This window comes from Photinus pyralis, unplaced genomic scaffold (assembly GCF_008802855.1).
Source record: "Photinus pyralis isolate 1611_PpyrPB1 unplaced genomic scaffold, Ppyr1.3 Ppyr1.4_LG4, whole genome shotgun sequence".
NCBI classification, from domain to species: Eukaryota; Metazoa; Arthropoda; class Insecta; order Coleoptera; family Lampyridae; genus Photinus; species Photinus pyralis.
The window spans coordinates 34,971,471-34,984,703 of record NW_022170511.1 but is presented as its reverse complement, the minus strand read 5'-3'; the positions used below and the strand labels follow the sequence as shown (position 1 = coordinate 34,984,703).

At 37.2% G+C, this 13,233-nt stretch overlaps 2 protein-coding genes across 2 annotated transcripts in view; both read left to right on the top strand.

Moving 5' to 3' along the window:
* The window catches only part of LOC116169105, a 13,421-nt gene extending 11,244 nt beyond the window's left edge, over positions 1 to 2,177 (top strand). Inside the window, exon 9 of the mRNA XM_031485133.1 lies at positions 1,840 to 2,177. Within this exon, the coding sequence (XP_031340993.1) occupies positions 1,840 to 2,177 (338 nt within the window). The remainder of the gene's footprint in view (positions 1 to 1,839) is intronic.
* Positions 2,178 to 4,066: 1,889 nt separating this feature from the next.
* Positions 4,067 to 12,062, top strand: LOC116168462. The gene is made up of 2 exons (XM_031484315.1): positions 4,067 to 4,483; positions 11,452 to 12,062. The coding sequence occupies exons 1-2, from the start codon at positions 4,097 to 4,099 to the stop codon at positions 12,013 to 12,015; spliced, it is 951 nt and encodes a 316-aa protein (XP_031340175.1). The 5' UTR covers positions 4,067 to 4,096; the 3' UTR covers positions 12,016 to 12,062.
* Positions 12,063 to 13,233: the final 1,171 nt, after the last annotated feature.

Here is a 13,233-nt window from a genome sequence, read left to right as displayed (position 1 = left end):
GTCTCTTCTAAAACGCGATCACTCAAAGTACGTGTCGACCCCTCGACGTACCAACCGCGAGTCCCTTCTAAAACGCGATCACTCAAAATACGTGTCGACCCCTCGACGTACTAACCGCGAGTCTTTCCAAAAACGATCCCCTTCTTCAGAATTGAAATGAAAAAAACCACACCCAAATTACCATAAAACAAAAATGGCTCCCGCTAGAAATTCTCCCATTGGTTCAGATAAAGAAAACTTAACCCACTCTAACTCCGTCGTTAACCTCAAAGAACTGCTGACTCAAACTGATCTCACGGTTTTCTGCTGACGACGTGGAAAGGCCTTATCTCCTGACGGCCGGTGCTACATCCGCTCCTATTCTCGGTCCAGTCGGCGCCAAAGTTGATAAACAAACGACAAAAAACTCGCATTACTCATGATGACGTCAATCAGCTTTGCACTCTTCCCACGACGAAATTAAATCTGAGCGAAATTAAATCTATCGGACCATAGTCTTGAGCGAACCGAAATGCCCAAACACAAAATCTCTAACCGAAACAAATAATGAAATATACAGGGTGACCTGCACTATCATGACAAGGAATTTCGAATTTTTTAATGAAATTTGGCGCGTAAATCCACCACTCGTTACATGTGTCGCGTTTCATCTGAAATTCTTCATGAATTATAAAACACCCGTGAAAATGATGACGATTTAAGCCTATTTTAACAGGTTCGATACAAAGGCCTATCGTGGCTTCAACGCGCATTTTTCACGCTTACCAAACACTTCATCTTCTGATACCGGTTGGATTTCGGCAACGAATGGCACGCACGCAATAGTTCTTTTGCTCAAAACGGCGATAACCTCCTTGTGTTTACAAGTCAAGGCCATGACAGCTGCTATATTCCTCGACTCATACGCCGCCCGCGACGACTTTGGTACTACACAATTAGTTAATAAAGTAGTACCTACAAAAAGAATGTCATACTACATGGAATACATTTTTTTTATTGAAAGCGTAACCCTACTTGATTTTGCGTAGCCGGCCAGGCAAATAAAATATTATTCCTTAGTTATCGGACAATCATTTCCACAATGTATCTTTTACAACAAACGTAGGTATGTTATATCCTCCGACTTTTCATTCTACGTAAAAAGCATTGATTCAGCACTTTATTCAATGGTAAAAGCGTTGAGTGAAGGATTAGTCACTCAACGGTAAAAGTAAATATCCCGCTGCCTTTAAATCTAGAGAAACGAGACAAAAATCTTACGCGCAGTTCTAACGGCTATGAATAATTTGATAATGCAGCCAGGCGTTCTTGAAATATCTAGCGTTGACTTTTAAACAAACCCATTGTACATTAATTATACAGTTAGTGTGTATAATCAATGCCCATGTATAATAGCATTTGTTTGATGGCTATGAATAATCCCTTACATAGGTGCATTTTGTTTTCAAATTTTCCGATGTTTATTATACCTACCTGCCTTGTTCGATATATTTCTCCTAACATCCCATTTTTTTCTGTTTTGGAGTGCTTACTCTGCCCCGTAGTGGTAATGTATGAAACCAAAAACAATTCCTAGCATTTTCTCTTGGCCGCATTTATATATGTTAGGCGCAAAGACCGAAAACGGCCATTGAGCGAAAAAAACGGCCACAACGTGTTTTGGGTAATGTCAATTGACCACGTAGCGTTCATTAGGTTTTTTTCGCTTTGTGGGCGTTTCAAAATAGCCACTACGCGTTCTGAACAATCTAACTGTACCATTACGAGAATTCGCGTTGTGGCTGTTAACTGTTTTCAACCACAACGCGTTCTAAAAAATCGTTGCCATTAGAGTTCCAGACGTCGATCGCGGCCGCACAGCTCCAAGGAACATCATAGCAGTTGTAACGAGCGTCAACTCCTCTGGGCTTTATAAACTAGGCACGAAGAAGGGCGAACTTCAACGGCTTTGTTCTCGAAACGAGTTCACGCCTGTTAACACGTTCATGGATGAGAACGACGTACCAACGAATACGGTAACCATCAGGACCGCTTCAGGGAAATCGTCGGGAAGCACACAGGGGTTTGTCAGCTGCAATTGCAAGCGATACTGCAGCGACAAAAAGTGCAAGTGCAAATCCAAAGACGTGAAATGTAACTCAAAATGCCACTCCAACAGCTCTTGCAAAAATAAATAAAGAACACTTACGCAAGGAAGAGATAGTATCAAAAAATCGTATGTACCTCTCTGTAAGTAGCTCTCTGTAAGTTGTGGTTCCTAAGCTAAAAGTTTCCTCCCGTTTCACAAAAACTACCCTGAATGTTTAATAATCACGTCGTAGCTATTGGAAAAACACAATGGGTTCTACATATTTGGTATTTTTAGAACGCGTTGTGGTTGAAAACAGTTAAGAGCCGCAACACGAATTCGCGTAATGGTACAGTTAGATTATTCAGAACGCGAAGTGGCTGTTTTTAAACGCCCACAAACCGAAAAAAACGTCAAGAACGCTTCGTGGTCAATTGAAATTACCCAAAACGCGTTGTGGCCGTTTTTTTCGCTCAATGGCCGTTTTCGGTCTTTGCGCCTAACATATACAAGAAATAGATACAGTTTTGTACCATTCTTAGCCACCCGGTACATGCAGATCACTACTATATAGAGAGATTATTTGTGCGACTATGAATTTTGACTTACATGTTACCTAGGTTACTACTAGACTTGTTCAAATTCTCTAAGTTTTAGTTTTATTATGTTGACTATAATGATGTTATATGACTGAAATATACGTTAAGAAGAAGAAACAAGTTGTAAATCAGCATATGCATGATGAAACCGCATTTTTGATAATACAGATCAGTATTTTATTAGTAAAGTTTAAAATTATCGATCTCACCAGTAATCTAAATCGAAATAGACTAGAACCTGCACATCTAGCACACTATAGCAGAAAGCTTTTAGTGAAAATTTTAAGTCTCTAGCTATTGTATTTGCTGAGATCTCAGGCGGACAGCCAGACAGCTAGCCATAACTAATATAATATAATAGCGATTTTTTTACAAAATACGCTATTTTTCACAAAAACTGTACCTGTCTAATGTTAAAACAAAAAACGTCCTCTTTCCTACTTGACGATTTTAACCAGAAGCCTTTTTTTTACAACTCCTAAAATGCATTTCATTGCTATAGAATGGAAGCATTGCTCACTTTTAAATATAATATAGTGATATTCATTTAAAAGTAGACATAGGGATTTCCTTCTAAAAGACGCCTAATTTTATGCAACCGAAATAACATGCGCACGCATTTTGCTGTAATTCTAGATTTTAAATAAAAACGACAGTTAATAGTATCCTTTTAGTTAGGTTATGATGAAGACATATTATTATATTAAATTCGGTCATTTCCCTTAAGTTTCTTATAGGATTCTCTTCCACAAAAGTTAAAACATTCAGTTTCATTCTTCAGAGGAGATTTGGTAATTTAAAACTAGACATTTCCTATGTCTACTTTTAAATGAATATCACTGTATAAGGAGATAACGGGTGTAGCATCGCATTAGTTTAGAAATAATAACAATCCGAGTAACAATCTAATGATTCCTGAAAGACTCTCTTACGGTTACGGGTCTGCTCTCTAATGCCACTGACATTTGAGTAACGTTTGGATGATATGTGCCCCACACACTAGAAAGATGTCTTTGCTATTATTCTTATTGTCTAATAGATGTTGACAAATTTTCACTGTAAAAAAACTGCTGTCTCATCCACTTTTACTCCTATTATAAAGTTCTCCCAATCGCCGATTAATTGGAAAACGTCTTGTATTGTAAGCCACTGTGAAAGGTAAATAATAAAGAAGTACTAATTGAACGAAGTGAAACTTCTTTTTCAAATTAATACAACACACATGAAACGCGTTTCATTTTTGCCCATATCTCTAAATACCCGCATTTAATGTAACGGTGACGGTATGCGCCGACATTGTAATAATGCGGATTAAAATAGATAATGTGAATGCAAACAATAGCGTTTCTCATACTGAATCCTCATTGCAAAATAAATCGTGTGAATAGAAAATGAATTATTGTAATAACAATACGTATCTGTTACAGAGATGCCGAGCACAACGGAGGTACCGGTTTATTCATCTTCGCAACTGACGCCGATAGAAAATCGCGCATCCTCCATAACGATAACGAAACACGAAAATCCAGAATACGCCATAAATCGCTTGTCGCAAAAGTACGACTCCTATCACGGACTGCTTTATAGGAACGATCGTAATCGTAGAAGATTGTCCTCGACCGGAGAAGGAAGCGGTGATTCGAGTACGACAGCTTCCGGTAGCAGTTGCGGCGAAAGGGAGGACGGTAGCGAAGGAAGGGCTGAAAGTGATGAAATGGATCGAGATGATAGAGACGAGAGAGTACCGCTCGAAGGGAAAATTACCGACATTGAGAGGCAGCAAGTGGAAACGTTTTTTAAGGGCTTAAAAACGGAGGTAAATTTTACTGTAATTCAGATTTTGTATACTGACGGTTTTTTAATCGTTCTTCGAAAAGCGAAACTGACAAACAAATTTCGGTCATATACTTAGTCGTTGATCTATAGGAACTCCGGCTCTGACCCGCCTCTCTTTTTCACGATTTGCACAACCCTTTTTGCTCTGAAAACATTTCTTTCTGAAATTCTAGAACATTTGATGATTTTTTGTTGTAATAAGCAGATGGAAAATGAACGAATTAATCTGGTTCTGAATTCAATGTACCTCAGTGCCAACATCGTTACCATTGTACCTTGGCTCACTCTAGGAAATTCAATTCCGTAAAAAACTTCGCTTTCCCACGAAAAGTTTATTCTTTCCGCTGTAGAATAAGAATTTTCAATAAAAAGTATAGGTTTCTATTTGAAAAAATTAGTTGCCCGACACTTGACCCTTAAGGGACAGTTATGCGAAAATATGTAGAGCATCATTAAATGAGTCCCTTCATATGAAGAAGGTTTTATAAAAATCTTTTTTTGATATCCCCGCTAGTTTCCCCAATAATCGCCTCTCAAAATACATGAGACACCCTGTATATACATTAATTAATAACATTGAAATTTAAGATTACGGAATACAATTTAAAGGTGAAATGGCCACTCCTTTAATAGGGGTAAGTTCGTTGACTGCTAGGAAAATGTATGAATTCGGCGACCAGGTTACGTCATACTTTATAAAGACAGTCCAGGTCCCTATTTTTTATAAACTACGGATCAAATTTACTTCTATGTGATAATTCCCCTTTGCCAATCCTACGTAGCAGTAGCCAGATCCGTTGTTTAAAACACTGAGTAATCAGTTTTCATGCCCTGAATAATAGCGGATTTGAATCAACCGTTTTGATCAATTATATCCCACTAATCCTGCCTTGTCTCCCGTCAGACTGGCACTACCCACTTTTCTCACATAATGAATCGGCCGGTGCCGTATCCTGAAACCATTGACCCATATAACAATTGAGCGTCCGAATTTTGAAGAAACGTATAATGAAATCACCCCATAACAAAATCGCGCCACCCTAAAGAATCTCAACTCTAAACCCTTAATTAGAGTAAACCACCCTTAAAACAGTTCCAACTACCAAAATCTAATTAAAATCGGACCTACTCGGTTGCATTTCAGAAATAGCACAGAGAAATTGTCTCAATAAGCTTCCCATGCTAATGTCTTACGGCGGATGTTTTCATAGAACAAACTGGTAACGGGTCACGTTGCCTAACGTTCTTTTCAAACACAGAGTACCGTATGTCCCATTTTGGTTGAGACTGCAGTGTATCTGAACTGTTTTTAAAGATAGAGTCTTGCGGTTTTCGCGACCTTGTGCCAGTTTTTTGTGAAACTTTTAATATCACAAACAGTAATCTAGATACCTTTGTTTCTGAGATACAGAGTGAAAATTGAAAGTTTAACTTTTTGGAATGTTATATCTTACTACCTATGCCAGATAGGTAAAAACTACCTATTTTAGTTAGTAGGCAGTGGCTTAGTACAAAAATTTTGGAACACCGTTTCTGAGACTTAACCCAATGTTGGTATTTTTTAAATGCAACACCCTCTATATCTTAAGGGTGTATTCCACTTAAATTTTAATTCTATTTGACGTATGATGGGTTGCATAATATTTACTTGTAATGAAAAGGTAACGAATAAACAAAGATTGAAGAATTTACCTGCCCAACCATTGTATAAAGTAAACAAGTAATTACGCTAATTTACCCAGGTCATTAGTCATTGTGACGAATATGCATATATAATTAAACATCGATTAGAATACGCAAATCATTGTCACAACGGCTAATCCTCAATAATTTCAATTTTCCCAGTTTTTAATAAGACGTATATATTTTTTTAACCCAGTAATTACTCCATGAATTGTATTGACCTTATCTGGAAAATAACGCATGTAAGCGAATAGCGGGAACAACACAAAATAAATGAGAACTAACGCTTTTTACGCAAATTATATCTCTTTCCGAAGGATGCTACAGGGAAATAATCTCAAATTTGTATCACACTGAAATTTTAGGGGTGTTACAAAATTTCGTCTAATTCGGGAACAACATAAAATAAATGAGAACTAACGCCTTTTTACGCAAATTATATCTCTTTCCGAAGGATGCTACAGGGAAATAATCTCAAATTTGTATCACACTGAAATTTTAGGGGTGTTACAAATTTTCGTCTAATTCGGGAACAACATAAAATAAATGAGAACTAAGGGTTTTTACGCAAATTACAACTCTTTCCGAAGGTTGCTACAGGGAAATAATCTCAAATCTGTATCACACTGAAATTTTAGGGGAGTTACAAAATTTCGTCTAATTCGGGAACAACACAAAATAAATGAGAACTAACGCTTTTTACGCAAATTATATTTCTTTCCGAAAGATGCTACAGGGAAATAATCTCAAATTTTTATCGCACTAAAATTTTAGGGGTGTTACAAAAAACGTCAGAAAAGACGCAAACTTTTAATTCACTCAAAAATAAATTACATTTTTCGTGTGAATTCTATTACCCAGTATATTATGGAATTATAATACGTTCTAATGAATTCGGTTTCTTTTTGTAAATTAGTCCCGATAAACGCAACAATGCCGCTAATGAAGTCAGGCCTGCCGTATGATGTGTTGCCTACTGTACCCATTTATAAATGGTGAATGAATTCACTAAACGCTACACGTTTTTTGTAAAAAATTTCGAATGAATATTTCGTCTAAAATTTTTTGTAATTTATTTGAAAGTTTGTTCGATGGCTCTATGGTTTGCTAATGTTTTTTCTGAGTATGCTACAGGGAGAATTTTAAAATAATTTGTGTTGACGCTATTTTACCAATAAAAGTTCACTTTTTATTGACAGTGCTCTAAAAAATTGTTGTGTCTTAAATATTAGAATTTTGTTCTGTAGCATACTTTTTAAATGTATAATTTACACGAAAAAAATTAGCCCCGTCTTTCATCTCATGTTTTACAGAATTGAGACGAAATATAAATTGCACTATTTTCGCATAAATTTTGTACTACTGGATTACACCCTTAACGTTAATTTTGCATTCTGTTACCTGACTACATTGATGTATCACATATTTTTTTCATTTTAGCCATGAACCAAAAATAAAAACCGTATTTTTTACTGTTTTTAAGTAGTCCATGGATTCATGGAAATTTTGTTTTGTTTATTGTATCCATGGTAACTAAGCAGCCGATACAAATCAATAAAATGGCTACCATGCCATTTCAAAAATTGGAAAATATGATATCGTATTATAATTATATAAAAAATATAAATGTAATCAGGAAGTAATGCAAAAAATGGATGTTAAGGTATACAGGATATTGTATTTAAAAATATCAACTTTGGGTTAAGTTTCAGAAACGGGGGTCTAAATTTCTGTTACTACGCCACTGGATTCTTCCTACCATATCTAAAATATAGGCAGTTTTAGCTTTTTCCTATCTTAAATGGGTAGTAAGATATGACAACACCCCAAAAAGTCTAACTTTTGGTTTTCAGCCTGTATCTCGTGATTCTGTCTATGGTAATAAAAAGTTTCACAAAAAAGTGATATAGGGTCCCGCAAGTCTCTATCTTTAAAAACAACTGAGATACACTGTAATCTCAACCACAATATGGGACACACGGTACTTAACATTGGAATTTTCAGGAATTGTTTAAGAATTATGTTAATTATTATTAATGAATTACTTAATTATGTTAACATAAAAAAATAAATGCACCAAATGAAGACAAATTAATTAATAAAGGCACCAAACCTTCCCCATATTTCCTGTATGGAGAAGGTTTGGCGTTTTTATTAATTAATTTGTGTAAAATTCAATATAAATGCACCAAGCTGGTTTAATATTTCTTTTGCAACCCCTAATTGCCAATTTTTCGGTGATCGGTGACAGAGTGTGCGAGATGATAGTCTGTCTCACCGTGCATCCTTCGGTTCCACGCTCTCTGAGGGAGGGTTAGTTTTTGACCAGGAAGACTTTGTTTCACGCCCCTCTGCCAAGCGTACAGTGCATCTTTTCTGCTTCTCTCTTCAACAAGAGGCCTTAAAGGAGGAGTGTTAGCTATTAGAAGTAGGTGTTGATAAGGCACGGTACAGTATGCTACCGCCACTCAAGGAGATGAAGACTGTGGAAGATCTGCCTTACTCGTCTATACCTAGTGTCGCCCGCTCGGACTTTGCTTCCGTCGAGAGTCACCGCAGTTTTACATACTCTTTCCAGTGCCTTGGTCGTCTTTGTTACTTTTTGGATAACCTCTATACTCTGTGGAGTTGTGGAGTGTTAGACCCCCCCCCCTCAACACCGGTTTCGTCTTCTCACCTACAACTCTCCATATATTTCCGCATCACGACCTCCCAAGCCCTAACCAATTTCCTCATGTAGAGGTCAGTCGCGTAGTCCTCTAGGAAAACTCTGGGCAGGGCTAGAGTACAGCCTCATAGGCGATGTTCCATAACAGTGGGCCCACCACTGATCCATGAGGGAGTCCCCCATCTACCCTTCTGGTGTGTTTTTGTCCGAAGGGATACTTGAATGATTCTGGTAAGGTTGCTGTAGCGACTACCTCCCTGATCCTCCACGTAGTTACTACTTACTATGACGCACCGTGACAAGATCAACCAAAAATTAGCATTCCCACTATCATCCCTCACAAATTTTGCTAAGCAGAGGCCTAACTCTCCCCTCCTTGGGAATCAAAATAGTAGCGACACTCTTTTCCATTCTTGCGGGTATTTGACGGTGGGTAATATTCCCTTCATTACTTGCTTTAATACAGCGTGACATACTCCTGCTACCGCAGCTGGTTCTTGGGTGAACGTATATTCACCGCAGGACTCCCCGCGTCACTCCCCGGTGTGTTGTGTATGTGAGAACAGTTTCACTAATTTCTTCATGATCTGACCATCTTCTGCAACCACCGGCTTCCTTTTATTCGACTGTCTCTGTTCCTTTTTTTAGCGCATTTTCCAAAAGGAAATTGAACGCTATTTTCCGCACTTTGTCGGTCTGTCTAGTACGTCTGTATCACTATTAGTCCTCCAGTTTAAGCTTTTTCGTTTCGTTTTTCTTATACGGTGTAGCACAGCCCCGAGACCAGAATGACAAAAGTCACGCCCTTCCCGAGTTATTCCTGATTCTGTGCGGGGTGAAAATGTGCTTTCGTCGATCGCGAGAGACCACGTTTTTAGGGGAATTTTTCGAAAGAAAAAAATTTCCCTTATGTGATGGTTTTGTCCGTCCGTCTGTTCCTCGTCTAATTCGAGAACGAAAAGAGATAGCGATGTCAAACGTTCGCCAATCGATTTCTACGAGTTCAAGGGTCAGTGCTATTGAATATGAGCCGGATTAAAAGTCTGGTTTCCGCATGTGAGCTGAATGTCAAAAAGTTCCCCTACTGAAAATCGTATGCGATTCTTCGTATCTTGTTAACTTGTTCTATCATTCTTTCGCACAATTTTCTAATATCTTTGCGAATGTGATCTTTTTCCTCTTCTTCCAAAGGACACAACAAATTTGCTACAAAATCAGCTTGTAATTTCATCGATACAATTGAGCTCGCAATTGAGCCAGTGGTAAATTTTGAAAAGTTGCAGCACCGTTTGATAAACCCAAAGGCTTCTACCACCTTTTGCACTGCGTTGGAAGCATTCAAATTGTCGAGTATATTACGAATACATTCTTTACACACCTCGATATTTTAATTAAGAGAAATCATAGACGAATAGGGTAGGTGTGAGTGTGGAAGTCGCTCAATTCAAATGGTTTATTACTAATTAAACAGTTTATAGCTACTAGCTATGATTTTTGTTCTCATTGTAACTTTCGTGCAGAATTTATGCTAGAAAGGCAAATTGTAACATAAATTTATGTCTGGCTCCCATTAAGAAAACAGCGCAAAGGTGGAGTAGGTGGACAAGTCATTTAATGTTCAAACCAATATTTGTTATTTCATTACACCCTTAAAGTGGGGTAATATGAACTTTCGAGTTTCGTTTGATGTGTATAGAGACGTTTGTAACGTGATTACTTGAACGTAATAGGTATGGGAAATTGCTAAACGCGTTTACGATTTTAGTATAGCTCAAGGGACCATTTTCCGTAACAACGGGTTGGTCGGTCGTCAACTTTAAGATTCTTGCTATATTACATTCATATTAGTAATTTAGCCGCATAACCGTATATGGGTAAGTGCGGTGGCGGCGGCGGTTTGTTTTCTGGTCAAGTTCATGGGCGTCGATTAATTCATTTACGCAATCGAATTATTTATCATTCATTAAAATTTTTTACCGAGATCTAGTTCTTCTTTAAAGTAGCCTTGATATTATTTTCATTTTGTAAAGTGTATTTAATTCAAAGTACCTACTTCAATCTTGAGGATCGTCCATTACAAGATTGTTCTCATTTTCGAAATTGAGCGGCTTATTTGCTGAAAATAAATTGGCTCACCCCATTAATAATATATTCTGGAAGAGAACCTTTGCGTTGTGGCAACCATAATTTAGAAACTTGACAGGATTAGAAACCTAAATTTCTTGTGATTGACGATATTGACGTAATTTCTCTTCCGGCAAAAGAAATAATTGATGCAATTAGTTAACGTAATTTATTAATCTGAGTCACAAACAGGTTCGCTTTTTTACCAATAAGGCAATCACGACGGAAATGGTTATGACGAGACGTTTTAATTTCTCCTATAAAGTGAGATTTTTTTAACTTCCTCGCTAGTAGCTCTTTTAAATGGTGAAACAACTTTAATTCTCGAAATTCGTTTACTCATTTCGCTTTTAATTAACACCTTTGACGAAGAGGTGAGCCCCGTCCTACTTAGTCTATTTCCCTCAGGCGGTGATTTCTAAGTGTTACTTTCGTTGAAGGAGTCATATTTTAATATTTTATTATCGTTTCAGGTGTACGTAAGTGGTTCTTTGGCTAATTTATACACGAAATCTCCTCTGGACGTCGAATGGCAATTGAAATACGCGGGAATACCGTTAATTTTATTAGACGTAGGAGAAGCACGCTCGAGGAACAAAAGGCGAATTCAAATTGTACTCGCCGAAAGAGGAACCGGTTTCATGCTCTGGAGAGATACAATTGATAACTTGTCATCCTATCAAGTAGCTGGAAAGGCATTTCATACAATGTGCTATTCTTCCGACCACACACTGCAAATAGGCTTCAGTTTTGATACGGCGCAAGCGGCGCACGAGATGTGGACGGAAATTGAGAAACTTATCGCCTGCCCCGAAAATATATCCTTATCTGTACCAGGGAAGAAGAAACGGAAGGAAAAGAAATCACCAAAGCCAGCACCGTTACCTCCGAAATCTCACATCTCGCAGCCGTGCTGTTTTCAACATGTCACCTCTGTCGATCAAGATGATAGATCGCGATATTACTCACTAAAAGAATTTGTTCCTGTTACAGCTTTCTCACGTATTAATTTAACAGTTACACCTGAGGAATTTTAATCTTCCCACAGACTAACCGCATCTCTTTGTTCTGTGGTTGGGCAAGATCATGAATGGACATTATCAATTTACATTTTTTTAAGTTTAGACCAATAATTCAGTTTCATAATTCGACTGATTAGATAGTATTAATATTGTTGCGTGAATCTATCTTTTTGAGTTAAGTATAAATGCGGGCATTTTTGAAGTTGTGCTTTTTTTTCGTAGTGACTAAGTGGCGATTTGGGGAACATTGAATAATTCAGTGATTGCAGAGGCAAAATTATATGTTTGTATTAGTCTGTGATATCATTTAAAATTGTAATTTTATTCAACCATGTATACCTAATTACATTTTTTTTTAAATTAGTCAAGGTAGTATATAATGTATCTATAAATCAAAGTTTATCTATAAGTTGTGTATCATAAAGATTATTAAATAATGTTTGCAAAGTTGTGTGTTTTTAACGAATTTTTTACTTTTACTGAAATTGCGTAAAACACAAACAGTTAATTTATCTCTTGGCAAACATGCAAAGCATGATAACTGTTGGCAACATTGGACAGTAATGTCATTACTTGGATATTAGAAATATTCCAGAAAGCCCGATAAACATCGTGGCGCCATGAAACATCAGTTATCAGCGATGAAGAACGAATGCGGATGTGATACGCAATCTTATCCAGAAAAAAGGCGTGTTTATTCTAAAACATTCTACTAAGAACATTCTAGAATAATTGTCGTTTGCTATATAAGCAAATCGAATTACTTTTCAGTACAGTTCCAACTTCAACACCGAAGTGATAAATACTTGGAGGTGAGATAAATCGTGTATAAGGGAGTGATAAATAATATTCTGTTATTGGTAAATCAAATCATTTCAAAACTTATTAACATCAATAAAGCACGTAGGTAATTAAATTTACATTACATTGGAGTCTGGTGTAGGGTTGTGTTTAGTGAGCAATATTAGTGTTAGTTTATGCCAGTAGTAACCCGATCTACCTCGAAAAAATGCAACAATTAATGCAATAAGTGAAAGCTGATACAAATGAGATAAAGCCGTGGACCAAGCTAAAAGATTAATTTGCTGCTACCAAGACGTGTTGGCTTCAGAGAAAGGATTTGTTGGCCGAAGCAAGTATTTCATAAAATAAATACGGGAGATGCCCAACCCATCCAAGAAGACTACCATAGGTTAAACGAAGATCATCAGCGATGTCGAAGAATAATTCAAC

Coding starts and splice junctions, on each gene's coding strand:
- LOC116168462 (XM_031484315.1), top strand. CDS start 4,097: ATGCCGAGCACAACGGAGGTACCGGTTTATTCATCTTCGCAACTGACG. Junction 4,484..11,451: donor TTAAGGGCTTAAAAACGGAG/GTAAATTTTACT, acceptor TTATCGTTTCAG/GTGTACGTAAGTGGTTCTTT.